The 21,453-nt window shown below is 36.3% G+C and overlaps 2 protein-coding genes and 1 pseudogene across 2 annotated transcripts; 1 reads left to right on the forward strand and 2 right to left on the reverse strand.

Moving 5' to 3' along the window:
- Positions 1-1,923: 1,923 nt before the first annotated feature.
- On the reverse strand, positions 1,924-3,107 carry LOC140810198 (uncharacterized). The gene is made up of 2 exons (XM_073168066.1): positions 2,722-3,107; positions 1,924-2,647 (listed from the first exon to the last, which is right to left on the reverse strand). The coding sequence occupies exons 1-2, from the start codon at positions 3,082-3,084 to the stop codon at positions 2,078-2,080; spliced, it is 933 nt and encodes a 310-aa protein (XP_073024167.1). The 5' UTR covers positions 3,085-3,107; the 3' UTR covers positions 1,924-2,077.
- Positions 3,108-3,298: 191 nt separating this feature from the next.
- LOC140809840 (uncharacterized) lies at positions 3,299-5,393 on the reverse strand (annotated as a pseudogene).
- Positions 5,394-5,933: 540 nt separating this feature from the next.
- On the forward strand, positions 5,934-18,960 carry LOC140809986 (carotenoid 9,10(9',10')-cleavage dioxygenase 1-like). Its single transcript, XM_073167773.1, has 14 exons — positions 5,934-6,325; positions 9,436-9,506; positions 9,779-9,793; positions 10,931-11,042; positions 11,709-11,808; positions 12,318-12,380; positions 12,639-12,749; positions 13,370-13,554; positions 14,063-14,201; positions 17,165-17,282; positions 17,365-17,466; positions 18,194-18,445; positions 18,542-18,653; positions 18,765-18,960. The coding sequence occupies exons 1-14, from the start codon at positions 6,104-6,106 to the stop codon at positions 18,792-18,794; spliced, it is 1,632 nt and encodes a 543-aa protein (XP_073023874.1). The 5' UTR covers positions 5,934-6,103; the 3' UTR covers positions 18,795-18,960.
- The last annotated feature ends 2,493 nt before the right edge of the window (positions 18,961-21,453 follow it).

Below are 21,453 nucleotides of genomic sequence, written 5' to 3' on the forward strand. Positions count from 1 at the left end.
CGTGAAGAATACCAGCTACTTGTAAAACATATATCTTTTAGAGATGGTGATGTCTTCTAATTCACTTCTTTTCCACAAATTATTTTTACATATAATATTCATTTGCGTCTTCGCAAATGAGACCCTTTATTTTTAATTTTTATATTCTTCTTTGTCGCTTACCCTACTTATGATAATTTGTTCCCGGGTTAGTGCTGAAAATCTTTGAATGCAGCATAAATACTATGTCGTTTTTGTTGGAAGAAAAGCTGGTGTGTATGACAAGTGGTTCGAAGCAAACTCCGAAGTAAATAGATTTAAGGGGGCTTGTTTCAAAGGGTACGAGAGTAGGAAAGAGGCCGAGGAAGCATTTGATTTTTTCCTCAGAAAAACGTCTGCTGAATCTTCATCCTCGCAGCCTAATATGTCCAATTCAAGCACGAATGATACTGGTGCCAATGATCGCAAGGCTTGTAAGAATGGTGATTTACTGAAGGGTATATCAGATTTAAGTCGTGAAAATCACAATCTAGCGAAGAGAATGAAGAAGAACTCCGAAGAGATAGCTATGTTGTTGGAGCAAATGGAACTAAGGGAGGAGTAAAAGATGACTTCAAATTAGGACCTTTACCTTTAGTATGGATACGTAAGTATGTGTAGTACAACTTTGTTTAATTTTCTTCAATGTGTGCAATACATCCTACAACTTTGTACTTAAATTGTTCTGAACATTAGAGAATTCATCATTATAACTGAAGTTACTTTTTTTTTGGCAGATTAGTGGTGAAAGTATCTGACATAAAATCTCGTGTGCGCCAAGAGGTGTACCATCATGTAGACTTTGACAAACAACTGCGAATATGGTTGGTTTGTAACCATTATTATTAAATGTAAATTTTTCCCAAGGTTATTTATGTCTAATAACTACCACCCTGGGACCCTTTATTAATATGTGATTTGCATATCTTCTTTGGAGTTGACCTATGTTTCTATACCATTTGAGGGAACATGTGGAAAGACTAGTAATTACTACAAGTAGTTGGGTAAGTGTATGGTACATTAATTGTCTCTATTTAAATAACTCATGCAACTGATGCTTGCATGTACATACCATCCTAAATCGTTTGTATGCGTGAACACTCTTGAAAGCATGTCTGTTTCTTATAACCTTTGTTCTGAAGATACTGTCACAAGCCCATACGTTATACCGCTGATTGATCTGTGTTCCGACGATGAAAGCAACAAGAATCATAACAATGAAAAGTGTGAAGCTACTTGCAAGGGTGTTAAAATGCTTGTACATGGCTCTGATTTGCCCAAGAAGAAGAAGAAAATGAAGTTGTGTGAGCCAACAATGGAGCGACGAAAGGCATGTGAAGCAGAAGATGACACCGAGAAAGTCCAAGTTCATCGTTGTAACACAAGTGCAGATTGCAAGATGAAAAAGGCCGACCCTGGCGGAACGGAAATCCTCGTAATTGACCTCATCACTGACTGAAGTGGGTAGCATGTTACAGTTCTGAAAAAATTTCATTACTTCCCCACTCTTTTGAATCCATTATGTAGTACTAACCCTTTTGACGCCGTGTTAGTAGATTAGACACGTTGGTAGTACAGGCTCCAACAGTGGGGAATATAAGACTTCGTATCAACATTTTGTAAATTAATGTTGCCAAGTAATCTGAAGTATTGTTATTAGCCTACAAATTCTTTGAATTTTGTTGGGAGCTTGTCGTTAATTTTTCTCTCCTTAACGTCATACTCGCACAATCCACGTTAAACAATTGAATATCCTTCATTCTATATTGTTGACACGATTGCGTTAATGTTTAGAATAATAAAAAGTTAGCACAATTTTTTCACATACCAACATAGGTAATTTCAGCACTGCACAACATGTGTGAGAATGTACAACTACATATACGACTTCTTACAACAGCAAAATGTTCTCACACATGAGACATATTACGTTTGAACAATACCACATACCCGACAAAAGGACTCGTACAATTCCCTTGACACAGAGTAAAAGCATAGAGGTGTTACATGTACAATTCACAATTAACCATGTTCGCAAAAAACACATCTTCTTCACCCATTACTGTCCGCCCAAAAGCCGATTAACCAAACAAATCTTGCCACGATCACCTAACCATCGAAACAAAGCCAAGTCGTTGTGGTTGTTAAACAACAACTGAGCAGCAAGAACTTGCTCGTCCTTTGACAGATGATTCATCCCGTCTAACGCACTCAACACCTCATCTTGTGCATCTGAAAGCTTGTCCTCTGAATCAAGCTTTTTTATAAAATCTGTCATTGTGTTTCTCGTTACGTCGGCAAGGTTTTTGATGGCTTCAACTATGGTATGTTCGTCGTCAGTAGTCTTCTTCCTTTTCTTACTCTTCGAAATTACACATTCCTTAGGTTTTGAAGATGGCGTATTCGTATCAGATTTAGAGTCTTCGGCATCGTCTACTGTGTTAAATGCAGTTGTGTCGGCAAGCCACGCAGCAGCAGGTAGTTGGTTATCTATGTTGAGGACCTCATGAAGTGCATTCTCGAAATTGGTTGCGCGCTCACCAGTAGCACGATCATTTCCGAATATCTCACACCAGTCATGGTAATGTGTCCATTGCTTGTATCTCATAGAACGTAACGTTGGGTCGGTCTACGACAAATACAAGAATTAAAGAAGACAAATCAACAATGTAATCATTATTAACTAAACAATCAAAACATTACCTTCACGAGTGCCTCCCATGTTTCGTCCGTCACATCGACTGTGTTATTAGAATCATTCCAACCCACACCACTTTTGCTTAGTAACGTAACTAAAGCACTATATGTTTTCTTCCACACGTGGATCTTCGAGGTGATATGTGGATTTCCACGTAAGCTACTCCCGGGGATAGCTTCCTGCATTGCATTCTCCAACAAATTTAAATACCCAGCCTTAAATCCATTCTCACTTCTCCATCTCTTCGTTATGACATCTTTTAGTGCTTGGATTAGAACTTCTTCTTCTCGAGCATTCCCACTACGTCGTGTCTTCTCTTGTTTGTTGCTTCTACCCACAACGCTCGCAGACGATGCTCCACTATCCATGTAGAGGTGATTGAGTTGTTTATATTCCTGTGTACAAAAACATGAGCAACGTAATTCAACTGTGTCATAGTATGTGATGAAGTAGAGACATATGGCAATACTGAAGCAAACTGTATTGGCAAAAATGATAGTGAACACTTATATAAAAGCAAACATTGCATGCACAACTGTAAATAATGTCACAAACTTGTGAAAATTAAATTGTGGAAATCAATACAAAGAAATTGAAAGTACAATATCAACTAATTCAAATGAAATACAAGCGAGTTAAGTGTTCATGTTCCACATCGACATTGCTAACTCGTCTCTCCAAGCATCCCACCCAACTGAAGACTCCAAACTGGTGATGTAATCATTTTGTGTGTCATTAACTGGGCTCCCAACATACTCTTCTACATTTTCCAATGGATCTTCGTCCATTTGAGCTCGTATGAAATTGTGTAGTAGAATGCAAGCCAAAATTATATGGTTCTGAACTTTTAGGGGGTAAAAAGAAGGACTTCGAAGGATGGCCCATCTTTTTTTCAACAAACCAAATGCTCTTTCAATTACGTTCCGAGCTTGAGAGTGTCTCCAATTGAACAACTCCTTGTAATCTTCTGGCCCGCAAGCACGATTGCCCCAAGCATCACGATGATACCTAACACGGCGATACGGAGTCAGGAAACCCTCGAAATTTGCATATCCATTATCACATAGATAATAACAACCTGCGTTTTGTCAACATAAAAAATTATGAGTTTTACCGATCTTTGTAAGCGAGTAATTTGTTTCAATTATTGGTACATAACGAAGGAAGAAAGCAAATGTTCAGAAGTTCAGATCAAACCTCATGGCACTCTCAATGAATCATCCCTGCTTAGCGCATCTCTTAAAACTCGAGCATCTGCCGCGGATCCCTCCCAGCCCGTCAGAGCGTAGATGAAATTCATATTGCGGTCACATACACCCAACACATTCACAGCAATAGTACCTTTTCTATTTCTGTATCTTGCTTTTTCTCTGCAAGGTACATGTACACCGACATGGGTTCCATCCAATGCGCCGAGGCAACCCTGTAAGCAATGTGTAAACAACCTTTATATTATCGAACGAAAGATTAAGGAAACAATATGTCGATAAGTAACAATGAAAATGAGCTATTACCTTAAAACACCTCCATGTTTCACTGCTACAATCATCATCGACAGGAGACGGCTTCACAAGGAGTAGTGGATGTAACTTTAACAACGATTTAAGAACATCATGAAAATGAGCACTAACTCTCTGTCCACTACGTATGTAATCATGCCCAGATACACGATTCTTTTTATGATGTGCCAATATAGACAAGAACATGGCCACTTTCTCCTCGACTCGTACGTATCTTGAGTCAGATAACCCGCCTACGTTTGTTAACAAATAACATAGTCGTGCGAATGCGCTACGATGCATCCTTAAGTTAGTCAGACATTGGATATCTCCAACTTCAATAATCCTATGCAAATTGGTCAATTGAGCATGGACCCTTTCGATCATGCTGTACGAAGCAGCTTGTCTTCGACGGACACGACGGATATTTGAGACAATTCGTGTATGCTCTCGTATTAGGAGACAAAACATCACAAAAGATCGACAGAACATATGGTAGACCAGCAGAAGGATTACAAGTTTACTACCGTGCTCCATGTAATCAGTAAAGTCAACAGAAAACTGGAAATTTAAGTCTGATTAACTAACAAAAGACTGGAACATTGTAAACTAACAAATGTGATATAATGGATACCCGGTTAGAGGACATGGATGTTAACCAAAATCAAAATACACAATACGTAAATTCGTTATCCTGGTTCCAGTGAACAAAAGTGCAGAAAACATTTTTGGTTTAAAAATTTAAATTTTAAAATTAAATTCTAATTAAAAAAAGCATACTTACGAAATCTTACGAAAATAAAGCAACATGCTTTTTTTCAGTCTCCTACCGAAATGCCCTACAAGTAGCTTCAAAAATTATGGGGGAAATTGACAACTAACCCAACATCACTTCCGTAGCATAGCAAAAGCTTCCTTACGGTCACGGATCGAAAGAAATTAAAGGCAAATTCAGCAGCAATAAAAATCATTTCACGAAAAAGAAGCGGGAGAATGAAGTATTTCGCCCAAAAAAACCATGCAACATTTAACTCCACACACGGATGCTTAGAAAACTGCTACAGAAGACAGAAATGTACTTCACCCTTCAACAGTTTCGCAGCCTGAAAAAAAAACACGAGGACGCCATTGAAGAGAGAGGAGAAGAGTTCAGTCTTGTTGGTTGTTGAGATAAGGGTGTATACAATTCTTTGGTCTTTTTTGGTAGAGTAGATGCTACCTGTGGGGGCAGTGCTCTCACAGGATCTCAGCCATTGATTTTATATGGTGATTAAATCTGGGTCTTTGATCACTTCATGGGGTGTATGTGTATTTAAATCTGAGCCTTTGATCACCTCATAGAGACAGTGCCTCACAAAGTAGGGTGAAATAAACCGTCTTTTTTTGTTGGTGAGAGGAAAAGGTACTTTCGGTAGGGACCGCTCAAATAAGTGCTCCTGATCACTTCAGGATTGTTTATACTGCCAAAAAGTTGAGACTAGTCTCTTCTTTTCACGCCGCTACAGTGACTAAATCATGGGCTGCAAGATATCAATGGTTGAATAAAAAACCAGTCAAACAACTGATTACATTTTATTCCTTCCCTAATCCTACGATAATCAAACCCACCAAACGCAGCGTAGGAACCAATTTCTACCGAGAAAACATGCTATCAACAAGACAATGAAAGAGACTCATTTCAAGACTCCATTGCTGCAAGAGCAGCACGTGTTCTTCAAGACAAAAGCCCAATGAAATTCCCCAAATTCACCGCCAGCCACACGACAAACTTCAAAACTCGCACCCACTCTCGATCGCCACTCCTTGTCCACACAAAAGAACCCACCAAATTCACCTACTTATACGCCACAAACGCCGAGAAAAATCCGCCATCTGAGAGGGAGGAATCATGGGTCAGGAGGAGGAGGTGGAGAGGGATGAGGGTGGTTTGGTGGTGGTGAAACCAGTGCCTAAAAAGGGGTTTACTTCGACGGCGATCGACTGGTTGGAATGGGCTTTTGTGAAGCTCATGTATGACCCAAAACAGCCTCTTCATTATCTTTCGGGTAACTTTGCACCAGTTGATGAGACCCCTCCTTTCACTGACCTTCCTGTCAGAGGAACCCTCCCAGTGAGATATTTTGAGTTTGCCTTTAACTGATGAAAAAACGTGTGCTTTGTTTTTGTTTGAGTTTTGTGTCTGTTTTTGGTTGTGCATTTAAGCAGTCTGTACCTTGTGGTCAAATACGGATTAGATTGTTAGTGATGCTAGTTTAGCTTGTTTGTTTTGATTTTCTATGGTTTTCTGGAGTGATTTTTACTTTGGCTTGGCCAAATCATCTTCAAGCCTAATCTTGATTGTAATGCTGCCACCCAATTTTTCTTCAATATTGTGCTTTTGAACACTCATTTGCATGATGACTTGCTGGCATATTCAAGTTTCAGGTGAAATTTAGACAATTAGCCTATATTGGCCATCATTTTTTTATACATAACCTATCCTCGCTTATTACCGTAATAGACGTTCTTATCTTTAATTTTACTTAAACTTTCATCTACTTCCACCAAACATTTTTCCTGCACTCTTCATCAATGTTTTTCTTTTCCTCTCTTCAACAAACCTCTATGCTCAGACTCATTTTTAAACATCGGTGATTGGATACCATCCACCTAACCCCAGTCTTCATCTAAGACGGCTTTTGCGACCTCCTCCGTTGCCAAATTTAGAAAATCCTTTGAGCTTTTATGCAGCCCATTTGTTCCCAGTCAAAGCATCTCTGTCCATGGTAGGAATGGCTCTGGTGCTAAGGTTTTGCTGTGATTGAACTGAACTGGAGAAGGTCTTGTTTATGTTCCAGTTACTTCTTCTGGAAAGCTCATCCTAGGGTAGTTTTTGGTCATGTGTGCAATATCGTCTCCAATATTTGAGAAATAGATAATCTAGTAGCTTACTTTGTGGAAGTTGATCCTGTGTGCCAACTCCATAATCACTTCCCCCATCAATGTGTTAAGTCTTAGTTGGCTCACAACTCTCCCTCCTACGTGAGTTATCTCCATAATTATGACTTTTTGTTGGTTAGCTCCTTTATCTTGTCTAATAGGATGATGTCATCTACGAACAATAAACATTATAAATTATTATGCCAATGCAATTTGCTCTTTAATTTCTGTTAGTCACACTCTAATTAATTTAATAAAAATATTTCTTAAAAGTAGGAGACATGTGCACCCTCTACCTCAATTTTTTTTTTTAAAAAGGGAAGTACTATTTACATTAGTTTTACTCTTGTAAACCTTGGTTCAATGTGATTGTTTAAGTGAGAGAGGATCCATTGACAAGAAACACAATTTGCATTTTTTGGGCTTAAAGACTTCTCTAGCGTGATTTATATCTCTAGAACTAGGTGTGAGCATCTGTTCGAGTACTCGACATGTCTTGTAGTAAATCGTACTACCCGAACCCAAAATATAATATGTTGACTACTGGATCTTCTGGTACCAGAAATTTTGTCAGTCAGGTACCTAAGATTTATCTTTCTTTGATTTTGATGCAAGGACATAACAATAGGAGAAAAGGATCTGGCAGCTCATAGAATCAACACAGTTGAACGTCAACCACTTGGTGTGCAAAGAAAACAAGTAGTTGTTGGTATAGCATGGGCAAGGAGTCAAGGAGAGCCAATCAAAAACCCAGCCAGCAATGCACAACATAGCACCAATATACTGAAAATAGATACACCAGCAATGCAACCCGATTATCAAATTAGCTTGTTTGGTGCTGCTAATGTTGAGAGATTTCCTAGATTACATCCAACATAAGACATCATAGTGCCCAATTATTCAATTTTCCATGAGTGAAATTCAAATATGGTACGCTAATAGGGAATTGAAATAATTAGGTGCATACATAGATGAAAACAGATATGAAAGTCGGTTCAGAACTTCAAATACACTACAGATCAATATCCCCTTCAATTATAACGTGTTTTTGTGTTGGAGAGATTGGGATAGAGGTAGCAGTGTCGCTTGATCCACAGCTCCAACCTTATGCTATAAAAGGTGACTAATGAAAATGAATGCAGTAAAAGTGGGAGCAAGAAATACAAGGTTAGGGTTTAATACGCGCGGGTACACGAATTGGTAGTTGAAATACCCGAATACCAACCTAAGTTACCTGAACCCAAATTTTTAAAAATTTAACCAATCCGATCGCGTTGGGTTGGGTACCCAATACCCGATTAATAATGTTCAGTCTACTCTAGACCGCATTCTCGATTGGAAAATACAGTGGTTTAGCACAACTCAAGCTCAATCTTGCTGAATGTAGGAACATGCACTTGTCATTGTACCAAAAGCTATAAATGATAATAACGTTGTGACTCGGCATTTCTAAACCGTTTAGTATGCCATATACAATGTTGGGATCAATGTCCACAATAGGAACTCCACAGGATGGTAGGAATAATTGTACTGTCCGAATAAGCCTCTTTTCAACTATTGCATTAATCTGCAGCCCATAGAAGTTGAACACACGATCTTGGGTTTTATAGACCAAGTAATTCGCTTTCTATCAAAAGTTCTAGTTGATGACATTTGTGTAGATTAAATTAGTTAAGTTGTATAGCAGTTCAAGTACTAGCTTTCAATAGTCTTGCTGAAATAAGTAGCTACGAATGATTGTTGCTGCCTTACCTTGAATTTGTACAGGATTTTTTCTCAATGCTTGAGTTCATTCGAGCTTTTCTGGAACCTCGGCTTGGTGTAGCCCCAAGCGTGAAGCTAAGACCATGTATCGTGAAATTTAGTAGAGTTCCATACTTATTCTAACCTGTCTTATGTTCAGCCATTGTTATGAGCTAGGCTTGGTTTGGCTGGTTTTAGAGAACATTAAATTTTGTAAGTAACAATATAACTTGGAATTAGATATCATATATTGAGATGATAGGATTAATTGTGATTTGAATTTAGAAAAAAGGTTTTCAAATATATTTATCCCAATGGATTCTCACTTGCATAAAGAGACGTGTAAAGAGATAGTGATTGTAATCTAAGTTAAGAGAGAATTAAAATTTTTATTTCTCAGGTCATTGAGCCATTAATGTATATCTTTATGACAGAACCAAGTAAATCCTGTGTTGTAACACATTCGGTCTTCACTATATATCTACCACTTTAAAAGTCAACCAGTTTCCTTGTCAAGTACAAATTTAATATGATGATAAATATGTTATTTTGCTTCAGGAATGCCTGAATGGTGAGTTTGTGAGGGTTGGACCTAACCCAAAGTTTTCTCCCATTGCTGGATATCATTGGTAATCCCCTCTTTAATCAATTATTTATTGAGACCCTGACCCTCACATGGTTTTATGTTGTGTTTGTGAAATGAACATTGAAACACCAAAACTCCAGTTGCTCACTTGGCTTTCTCTGCTTAATTGATGAAAAAACATTTTCACCCTCATCACATTATTTTCTTGTTTGTGTTTATAACTGTAACTTTAGTTGTGAGTTGTAGTGGAATATATCTGCTGATCTGATTTTATCCAACGATTTCTTGACATGTCCTTGTTTGTTCTCTTTGCAGGTTTGATGGAGATGGGTGAGTATTATAAATTCCTCATTTATCTCTTAATTTGTGTAGCTAATTTTAACCAGGATGGGATGTCTCCTCCTCCTTTCTCATCCTGTCAAATTAATTAATTATTCATTATTCTGCTGAAAATTGAAATTGCAGGTATCAAAGTTCACAACTTTCAAAATAAAAAAAGCCACTTTTTCAATGAAAATCTTTTACAGCAGTGACAATCTTTTACTAATAAAATTGATTTGTTTTCTATTCAACGAGTACGACAAGATCATTGATTATGATTGGTGGCAAATAATAAGCCTTCCTAGAAAATATTTATACAGCACTCTTATGGATTGTACTACCTTTGTAGATTTGCCTTGTCCTGATATGTATTAAACTTCTCCTTTGGTAGAACTTCTAAATTACAGAACACTGAGTGCGATAGATAGAGCTGGTTCGTAGGCCTTGATCAGTTTTTTTTTTTTTCAAAATTAAACCATGTTGTCTCATATCGGTATCCATAACCTTATTGTTGTGGGAGTCATAAATCAACGCAAAAGAAATATGTTCATCAAAACAATCGGATGGTGTTGGTGGGATAATTTTAAACAAATATTTGAAGGAGACTAAAAGATTTGGATTTTGCTGTACCAGGTTATTCTGTACATCAACTATGATCAATTATAATTTCCAGTCTAATTTTGATTGTTGATAACTTGATTTCTTGGCTAAATGTTAGGATTTATTTTCAAGACTGCTTTTAGCATTCTTTGATTGTTCACTGATAGTATGGCTTTGACATCTCGCTTTACTGTCATTATGCCTTTTAAATTATCAAACTGCTTTAGGTAAGTAGAACTATTAAGTTTTTCCTATAACAAATGTCCGAAGAAGTCAAAGAAAATTTATGAAATCTGTCTAATGTTTTTCCCCCAATCTTACCGTATGGAATCTTCTTTGGCTATTTGTTTTGTTGCCTTACCTTGATTAAGAAATCTTCATGTTCATTGTTTTCTAATTTTTTCCCACATTTAAATACCTTCTCGGTTATTCTAAGTCGTTCATTTTTGGAATTTTTTACTTCAGAAGTAGCAGACATACTTTGAACTTCTCAACAGACTAATTATTATGCCAACAATGTGCCTTTTATGGTGCTCTATTTTACAGAATGATTCATGGAATGCATATTAAAGATGGAAAGGCTACATATGTCTCTCGCTTTGTGAAGACATCACGCCTTAAACAAGAAGAGTTTTATGCGGGAGCTAAGTTCATGAAGGTTTGCATGGGGATTATGTATTAGTGTAAATTATAAAGGAAACATCTTTCATTATCTTGAAGACTTGAACTCATTTCTCTCTTTCGTTTTTTTTTACCATGAACACTATCCAATGGTAAATAAGAATTTCTTTAAATTTTGCTAGTTTTTTTTTTTTTTTTTTTATAATTACTGAACCTTTACTATCAGCATTCCCTATTCATTCATCTACAATGTATCTAAGTCGTGTTTGGATATCTTTGATGAATGGAGAGAGAACCTTTTCACTTGGGTGAATGCAAATGACTGAAGTTACCTATCCTTTGAGGAGTATATTCCAGGATTACAATGCTGAAAATAATGATATGTTGTTAATATCATTGGGCCTTGATGGCTAATGGCATCTACCAGGTTGGAAAACTCGATAAATAATCTAGAGGGTCGTGAGGAGCTATTTTCTCGTCTTGTTCCATGTAAAATCAACCGGGAGTAGTGGAATAGGAAATAAAAAAACGATAAATAAAGAAAAGAAGACGATATTCCCGGAAAGGCTTTCGTTCACAATAATACATGCCATGGTTTAATATCTCTTTATATATAATATATCTCTGTGTGTGTGTTCTTCAAATATAGAGTGTGTATCACATTTGTTTTGTAGGTGCTAAATATTGTCCCTATGATTTGCAGATTGGTGACCTGAAAGGAATGTTTGGACTTCTCATGGTCAACATGCAAATGCTTAGAACAAAGCTTAAAGTACTGGATGTTTCCTATGGTCATGGTACAGGTAATAAATCATGATTGTTTGTCACGTGTAAACGGTGGTCTAACCCCACCCCCTCCCCACACACACACCCTCCCTGCTTAAATGAATGAGTTACAGTTTTGGTAATTATCATAAATTATAGTAAGATTTATATATTTGGTTGCTGATTTCTAAGATGAAGAGTGTTCCTATTGCAGCCACAAATTCTTTCCAAGATATACACAGATGTGACAGAAGATGGAAAAAAAACTGAAATGTATAAATGAAAATTTCTATTCCCAGTGGTTAGACTCTGTACAAAGAGACACTCTGTTTTCCCTAGCTGCTGCTAGTACCCACAAACTCAGAAAATGAATATAACTGAATGCCGACCACTTTCCTCTGCTCATATTTTATTCTTTCATTTCCTCCCCTTCTACATGATCTATGATTAACCATGGGCTTCTCTTACTCGGTCCTTGACTCTTTGCTTGTTTAAATATCTGGGCCCAATAGTAATTGGGTCTCTAAGAGTTCCAATCTTTTTTCAGCTAATACAGCTCTTATATATCACCATGGAAAGCTACTGGCACTCAGTGAAGCAGATAAACCATGTAAGCTTGCATTCTTCTTGTTTCTTTTCTTTTTCTCCCTTTGCTTGTTGTATGTTTAATTAATGTCCTATGACTTTAATTAATGCCCTCTGTCATAGGACAAAATTTGATTGATACCAATGATTTTGTGTGGTTTAAATCACTCATCTGTTTTCCTCCTTAGCTAGTTTGGCACATGGACGTAATGTCTACAAATAATCGTCAAAACTTATGTGATATGTTTGTTTATTGATGTACTGTTTTCAATCTATTGCACAGATGTCATTAAAGTTTTGGAAGATGGGGATTTGCAAACAATTGGCATGCTGGATTATGACAAAAGACTGTCGCATTCTTTTACTGCTCATCCAAAAGTTGACCCGATTACTGGTAACGGACATGTCCATTTAAATTCCACAGTAAAAGTATATTTTTCAATCATTGAGTTAACAATTCGACAGATGCTAACTTATTTTCCGAGTTCGACATATTGAAGAAGTTATTTTTATCTCCCTTTCTGCTGTTACCTACAGTACACTAAAAGATCGAATGACGCCTAAAGAACAGCTTAGATATAATAGTAAAAAGAATTCTGCTGGTCATGTGTTGTCCGTCATGCCACAAGTGTTGAGGCAGAATATATTGAATGCCTGATGACAAGTAGAGTATGTGATATTAAAGAGGGTTCTCGGTTAGTGTTAATTTTACTTGATGCTGTAGGAATGACACATGATGTGAGACAGATTGAGATGCGACACTGACTTGGATGACAATAGGTGGGCAATGAGTTGGTCATTTGACTACAGAACCTAGTATGTAATCTTTGAGTGCTTATTGGTAAAAATCAATGAGAATCTTAATCAAAATAATTGGTTGTAGTCACGGAGAAGCTTGCGAAATGCATACGAGATGTTAAGTTTTAACAACGGTATCTTAAATAATGAATTTGAGTTGTTTATTTTTCATACTTTACTAGCAATGTGGCTCGCTTATCTGAACTTGTCATGCAGGTGAAATGTTTACCTTTGGTTATGCTCAAACTCCACCATATATCACATACAGAGTCATATCAAACGATGGCGTAATGCATGATCCAGTGCCTATTACTGTGTCAGAACCAATCATGATGCATGATTTTGCCATTACTGAAAATTATGCTATTTTTATGGATCTACCATTGTACTTCAGGCCAAAGGTGTGGAGATTATTTAAACATTATTCTTCTTTGACGCTAAAATTTGTTATGATTATAAAGATATGTGTTTTTAACTTTAAAAGAGGCATACCGAGATCATCTGACCCCTTATCCTTTTGCTGTCTCTTTTTTCTAAAAAAAATAAAAAAAATCCCACCTATATGTTGAATGATCCTCTAGATACTATGATACTATGATATGATATAAGCATCCTTGAAAATTTATGGGTAATACTTGATCTATGACCAGCTTCTAGGACATACCGCTTTTAGGCACTTGATGACACAATAATTAGTTAGCATCAGTTCCCACTTCCCATGTTGTGTCATTGGCTGCATGAACTCATTCGAGCTTTTCTTTCACTTGCATATATTTATGGGTAATACGTTATCTATGTGACCAACTTCTAGCACATTCCGGTTTTAGGCACTTGTAAACTACTTATGTATCTGATTATTTTAATATTTAGTCTTTCATTTTCACTCATTCGGAAGTATTATATTTTCAGGAAATGGTGAAAGAGAAAAAATTTATATTCAGTTTTGATCCTACTAAGAAAGCCCGGTTTGGTATCCTTCCACGGTATGCGAAGAATGAACTCTTAATCAAGTGGTTCGAGCTTCCAAACTGCTTCATTTTCCATAATGGTGAGCAATCTAGTTTGAATGTGTCATAAGAATGATTGCTTGTCTGATGGAGGACCAAACAAACTGTGGATCCATATATGTTTATGCATGTTGATTAACGTCATCCCTGATTTCAGCTATTTAGAAAAGCTGCTTTGATTAGGTTGTTATGGATTTGAATTTCTAATGGACGGCTCAACATAAATTCCAAACAGAGCTTAGGATATACATTGGCTCAACATAAATTCCAAACATACATTGTCACTTCAACTTCACTATAAATAGATTTGGGGAGAAATGGAGAGGCTGGATGAGAGGATGTGTTTCAAATGTGTCATTTTCTGTTATGATCAATGGGAGACCGAGGGGGAAATTTAAAGCGTATCGAGGACTTCGACAGGGATGTCCGTTATCACCTTTTCTGTTTAATATGGTGGTCGATGTTTTGGGAAGATTGGTTGACAAAGCAAAGGAAGGAAACTTTATCAGAGGATATGAGGTGGGCCGAGAGAAGGTTGAGGTCTCACACATACAGTTCGCGGATGATACTTTGTTCTTTGTGAAGACGGACGAACACATAAGGTTTCTGGTCTTGATTCTGAAAGCTTTTTGTGATATGTCAGGACTGCGGATTAATTGGGAGAAAAGTGCTTTATTGGGTTTAACTAAAGAGGTAGTAGATGGGGAAGATTTAGCCGCAGAAATTGGATGTCAAAAGGAAAGCTGGCCGATAAAATATTTGGGAGTCCCTCTAGGGGGTAATCCAATGACCACCTCATTCTGGGAGCCTATTATGATTAAGGTTTCTAGGAAATTGTCTACTTGGAAAAAGGCATTCTTGTCAAAAGGAGGTAGAGTGACCCTTATTGCTTCGGTTCTTACAGCCTTGCCGATATATTACCTTTCTCTTTTTAAGATACCCAAAGGAGTGGCGGGGGAGATGGAGAAAGTCATGCGAAATTTTTTATGGGATGGAAATGATGGAGATTCACATTGTCATATGGTGAGATGGGAAAAAGTGTGCCGACCGAAGGAAAAAGGAGGATTGGGCATTGGGAATTTATGTTTGAGAAACATTTCCTTAATGGGGAAATGGTGGTGGAGATTCAATGTGGAAAATGATACATTATGGAGGAAAATAATCAAGAGTAAGTATGGGCTACAAGAAAACGGATGGGATGCGGGGTTGGCTAAGAATGTGACTTTTAGATGCCCGTGGAAGTTTATTTCAGCGACATACCCGACTTATCACAGACTTACTAAACTAGTGGTTCGAGGGGGGAATAGAATAAGGTTTTGGGAGGATATTTGGGTGGGGGAGTCATCTCTCAAGGATTTGTTTCATTCTTTATTCCAGTTATCTTTGTCTCACAGTTATCCTATTGATCATTTTGCTTTATTTGACTCATCAACAAACTCTATTTCATGGGATTTCAGCTTTCGTAGATCTCTCCGAGAGGAGGAGATCACTCAATTAACTTCGCTTTTGAGAACCTTGGAGGGTGTGAGATTAGCGGTAGGTGTTGATGATCTCAAAAAATGGGAAGGGGATAATTCTGGGATTTTCACTGTCAAATCTTTCTACCACTCTTTTTTCAAAGATTATAATAATCCAGATCGGTTCAAGTTCTACAATGTCATTTGGAAAATAAACATTCCTTCCAAAATTCAGATATTCTCATGGATAGCGATTCTCTCGAAATTACCGACAGCCGAGGTCATGCAAAAGAGATTACCTACTTGGTCGCTTTCCCCAAACTGGTGTGTGTTATGCCGTAACCATGAAGAAACACAAGATCATCTGTTCGTTCATTGCAGATTCACTTATGCTTTGTGGGCAAGGGCTTTACAAGAATTGAAGTTGCTTTGGGCTACACCGAAGACAACTCAAGACTTATTCCACACTGATTTGGGCCGACTGCTTGGCAAAAAGGGGAAAATTTTCTGGAAAATGGTGGTTCATGGAATTACTTGGCAAGTGTGGTTGGAGAGAAACAAGAGAATTTTCCAAGATCTTGAGGAAAATTCAGATGATTGTTGGGAAAGAATAAAATTCAACACGGCAAATTGGACTCGGTTGGATAAAAACTTTGAGGGACTGTCTACTTTTGATCTTTTCAGAAATTGGCATTATGTGTATTGCTAGAAGCTAGAAGCTTATATAGCTACGATTAGTGGACCTCTAGTCCACTTACTGTAATTTTTAATTACCATTATTAATAAAATTATGTTTCTTATCAAAAAAAAAAAAAAAAAAAAGGATTGATATTGTTTAGATCTTTCAACTTCACCATAAATAGGAATGATATTGTTTAGATCTTTCAACTTCAGTATAAATAGGAATGCCACAACTATTTGCTGATGGGTCACACCAATTGGCCAGAGAAGAGGGCATGTCCGTTCTGCTTGGCATCTGCGTGGTTGATGTGTAGCGGATTCATGGTACCTGCATGAACAATGTGTGGAACTCACATTGCACCCATGCGGAGCCCATGTGGCCTACCTGCACAGACTATTTGTCGAGCCTGCATCCCACCTGCATGGCTGATTCATGGAGCCCGTGTTGCGCCCTCTTGGCGGACACTTACAAAATTAATTTAGGGGTCCTAATCTTAGGCCCATGTGGCTCAAGTCTTATGCCAAAAATGGCTGAAAGCTCTACCAAACAAGCCTAAAGTTCAAAACTTAAGCCAAACTAACCTAAGGTTCAATGCTCAGGCCAAACAATGGGCACAAGTATGTCAATGATTATGCCAACCGAAGCCTCTATTTATGATGTAAGGTGCTAAGTTCTCTCACTTTGGTCATCGTGCCAACCAACGACTCAAATTCGATAACTTCCCCATCAAATCAAATAAAATCAAAACCAGTTCAAGGTCATATTGTTTATCATAGTTTAACTGTGTGACCTTTAGGGTTGTTTTTTTGCTTTGGCATTTTCGGTCCCGACTCCTGACAAATCATGAGATTCAATTGTTTGTCAGCAAATGCTTGGGAGGATGGAGATGAGGTTGTCCTGATTACTTGTCGGCTTCAGAATCCTGATCTTGACATGGTTAATGGTACTGTAAAGCAAAAGCTGGAGAATTTCACAAATGAACTGTAAGAGCCTTGCAGTTCTGAAAAGATTTCTTTCTTTATCTACCCCTTCTTAAATGACTCTGAATTGGTGTTGTCTGTTCAGGTATGAGATGAGGTTCAACCTGAAAAACTGTTCAGCTTCACAGAAAAGGTTGTCTGTTTCCGCTGTAGATTTTCCCCGGATAAATGAAAGCTATACCGGAAGGTAACATTTTATCAATTATCTAATGATACGGCTCGAACGATTAGCACACTAAAAATGTTTGTTCAATAAAAATTATTAATGTTGAGCATTTTAGTACTCAGTACTGAAAAAATAATTATTCATAGCGCTGTGTATCTATATATGATTTTTTACATTTTAAAAATGTTTGAAAAATTAATTGTGTTGGTATTAACAAATTGCTCCTACTCGCATGTGTAGCTAGCTAGTAGCCATGCGGTAAAAAACTTGAACAAATGGCATTTGGATTGATATATTTTTTAAAGTTTTTTTGAGGTACATTATTACAATCAACTATATTGCTTGACATAATCATAAGCTCCCAATTTTGTGGTTGTTTACATAACCAAGGTTGATGAGACTAAAGATATCAGTGGCCTTGTGGATCGGCACTTATGAAGATTTCAAGAATGTTTCCATATTTGATATATTGCGAGATTGGGCTTTTGTTTATCATTAAAATGTAATGTGTCGTGTACTTCTCCATATAGTGGATCACTAGTCCACTAATGTAATTTGACACAATATTATTAATAAGATATCATTTCTTATAAAAAAAACGTGATGCTTGGACAGTTGGACTGTTAATACGGTTTTAAAAATATGAATTGTTCTATTATCATCAAATATAATTTTTGATAGAACTACATGTACTTGGTCCTCAGATTGTTTTTCAATCATCGGGATTATTGAACTCTTGTGTATTCAGGAAACAACGCTATGTATATGGGACGATACTGGATAGTATTGCTAAGGTGACTGGTATTATTAAATTTGATTTACATGCGGAGCCAGAGACTGGAAAGTCGCAGCTCGAAGTTGGAGGAAATGTTAAAGGTATCTTTGATCTTGGACCTGGAAGATTTGGATCGGAGGCCGTCTTTGTTCCCCAGAAGCCTGGCACGACCTCTGAAGAAGATGATGGCTACTTGATTTTCTTCGTACATGATGAGAACACCGGGTACTTTTTGTCTCAGATTAATCATAATTGTAGTTCTAGTCTGTTTTTGGCCTTTCTGAATCTTTTCAACCAAATATATGGCTTGGATATGTACAGAAAGTCACAAGTGAATGTAATTGATGCGAAGACGATGTCACCAGATCCTGTTGGCATAGTTGAACTACCTACGAGAGTTCCATATGGTTTCCATGCCTTCTTTGTGTCTGAGGTCAGTATCTTCAGAAACAGACAAGACTATTATTCTTTAGCATCTTAACCATACCTTGTTATGATTTTTGCTTCCTTTCCGCTCTTTATCTTTTTGGTGCTACTTAAACAGGAACAACTTCGAGAACAGGGAAAGCTGTGAATTTGTGGTGATCTCATAGTTGACCTTTATTGGGAAAGTACCGCTTTGTTCCATACTTAAAGTTGCAAATTTGAAATACTGTAGATTGATAGTGTGATATATGGAACACAAATGCACGCATATATCTTTCTATTGTAAAATTATTGTAATTTTTGGTTTCCCTTTAGAGCATCTCCAATCCAACGTCATTTTATTTATTCCAATCAAGCACTAGCGTTAAAACATTTTTATTTTTTTTTTATTTTTTATTTTTAAATTAGAATTTGTTTATTTGTAATGGGTAATTGTAATGTGTGTTGATTTTGAGTTTCAATAATCTGATAAGATTTTTTCAATGAATTTTATAAAAAATTCTATAAATAATTATATTACTTATTTTTGTATAATATTTTATTTAATTAATAAAAAGTATAAAAAAATATATAAACTTGTTGGATCATGGGTAAATTAGAAAAAAATATCCAATTCGAGTTTCACTTTAATATTTATTATCTAGGAAATAAAATTTTAGGGTGAAGTTAATTTTTACATAATGATTAAAAATATTTTTGATTTTAGTTGAGATAAAATTATTTCAAACATATAATGTTATTAATGTGTATTAAATGTTTGAAGTGGATATTTTTCTTAAAAATTATGGGCCCGAACATATATTAGAAATTAAATATTTCCGTGACTTACTCCAATACTTTAGAATATTTACAAGACGAGCTAATTATGATTAGACACTAGGAGCAAAGATGAACACATCAGAATCTTAAGGTAAACTTATGGTTCAAAGTAATAGGTTATTAGAAATAGTTCTGAATTCATCTAAACTTTCTAGAAATCTTAGATAGATCTAAAAGATAGTACATAACTATGACAATAAGATATACTATGTACCATATAAAAATAAGGAAATAATTAAAAAACAAGAAGAAATTCTTGGAATGTTAAAATATGTTCAAACAAAAATTAAATTTTAGAACAACAACCAAGTTCTAGTAAAATGATCTCAGAAGAAAAGTTGTCACCATATTTTGGTATTGAACCTTTATTACACCAAATAGGGAAGACCAAGGTAATGCAAAACCTTTAACCGATGAAAAATAAAAGTATCAATATGATTAAAGCTGTCTCAAAAAAGAAATTAAGTTGGCAACTCTAGAAAAGGTTGATCTAGAAGATTTTCAAGAGCTTGCAGAGTCTTTTGTAAATATTAAAATAGTAGATCTAAAGATGAATACAACAAGGAGTGGACCTCTATTAATAACTTGATCATATTCCGATGAACCACCAAGGAAAAGTGTGGGATATCTAATAAAAATATGAGAGGACCTCAACATATTTCCAAGTAGGTGGAGAAGCACACCTAGCGGGAACAAGGTCAAGGAGAAATCATATTTCTTTGCACCAAACACCCTATCAGAAGTCTGTTTAGAACCAATACATCCTTATGGGTTATGTTATTACGCTTAACCTTAATATACTGGATTTCAAAAACAGAGAAGATCTCATAAATGACTGGACATTGGTTATGAGAATCGCAACAGAAACATTTGATCACAATAAAGAAAGATTCATTAAACTTTTAAAAATGAATCTGATGGATCAGCTAAATCTTCTTGGACACGACTTCAGCAGAAACCAAAGAGTCACTCGCAGTCGGAGAATCTCTTAGTGAGATAGCTGGGAGAATGACTATCCTATTTAAATCACAATTTATATGGTTAGGATATTTTATCAGTCAAAGACACGGAGAAGAAAGAAATATACTCAAGCTCTGTATAGTCTTATCCGTTTAGTGAATGAATATATTATATTATTAATTAAATATAAATGGAACTTGGGGGTCGAAAAAAATAGATCAATGCAACTTTTTTTGTCAAAATGTCAAGTCCCTAGAGAGAAATGATATATAAAGAATATGTCCCAGGCAATCCATAAAAATTGACAAAGCCGTCTTTTCTCAAATTAAAATTGACAGAATGATGTCATTGAAAGCATCACAAAGAATTACAAACGATAAAGGAGGATTAATAAATAAACTCTTTTATGTTATAATGAAAATGAGTCCCAACAATCATTGGAAGTAAGCCACAAATACAGAAAAGAAAGAATTTTAGATCACGTCCTTATCTAGAAGTGGAAGTAGTTCTTGAAACCAAAAATAATATGGTTTGAAAAAATGCCAGATTTTACAAATTGTGCAAAGAAGTGGATCGTCAAGAAATAAGACGTCATCCCAAGCATCGAACTCATTTAAAAGTACGAGACATACACCAACAAAGAAAACTTTCAGAAAAGCTCAAATCCAAGCCAGTAAAATTTTTAAAGATTGTAATTCTTGGACATGTGGAGCAATATATCATATTTCGACCTACTATCCGGAAATGGACAGAAAGGGAATAAACGCTTCAAACCAACTTTGAATATATAAGAAGCGAGTTATTTACAAGTTCTAGTTCAAGTATAAAGTTTGAAGATATTCTTTCCCACGAAAGTATATATGAAGAAGAAGAAATATTGAGTTAGGAAGAATCTGATGGAACAAAATCAGAATCTAACTAAAGACGAGGTATTTTGACATGAAACACATGAAGACTTATATGGTTTCTTTATCCAGAAAACAATATCTCATGACATGCTCCAAAAGATCATGATGGAAAATCCTAGT

Source organism: Primulina eburnea, chromosome 13 (assembly GCF_022965805.1).
Source record: "Primulina eburnea isolate SZY01 chromosome 13, ASM2296580v1, whole genome shotgun sequence".
NCBI classification, from domain to species: domain Eukaryota; kingdom Viridiplantae; phylum Streptophyta; class Magnoliopsida; order Lamiales; family Gesneriaceae; genus Primulina; species Primulina eburnea.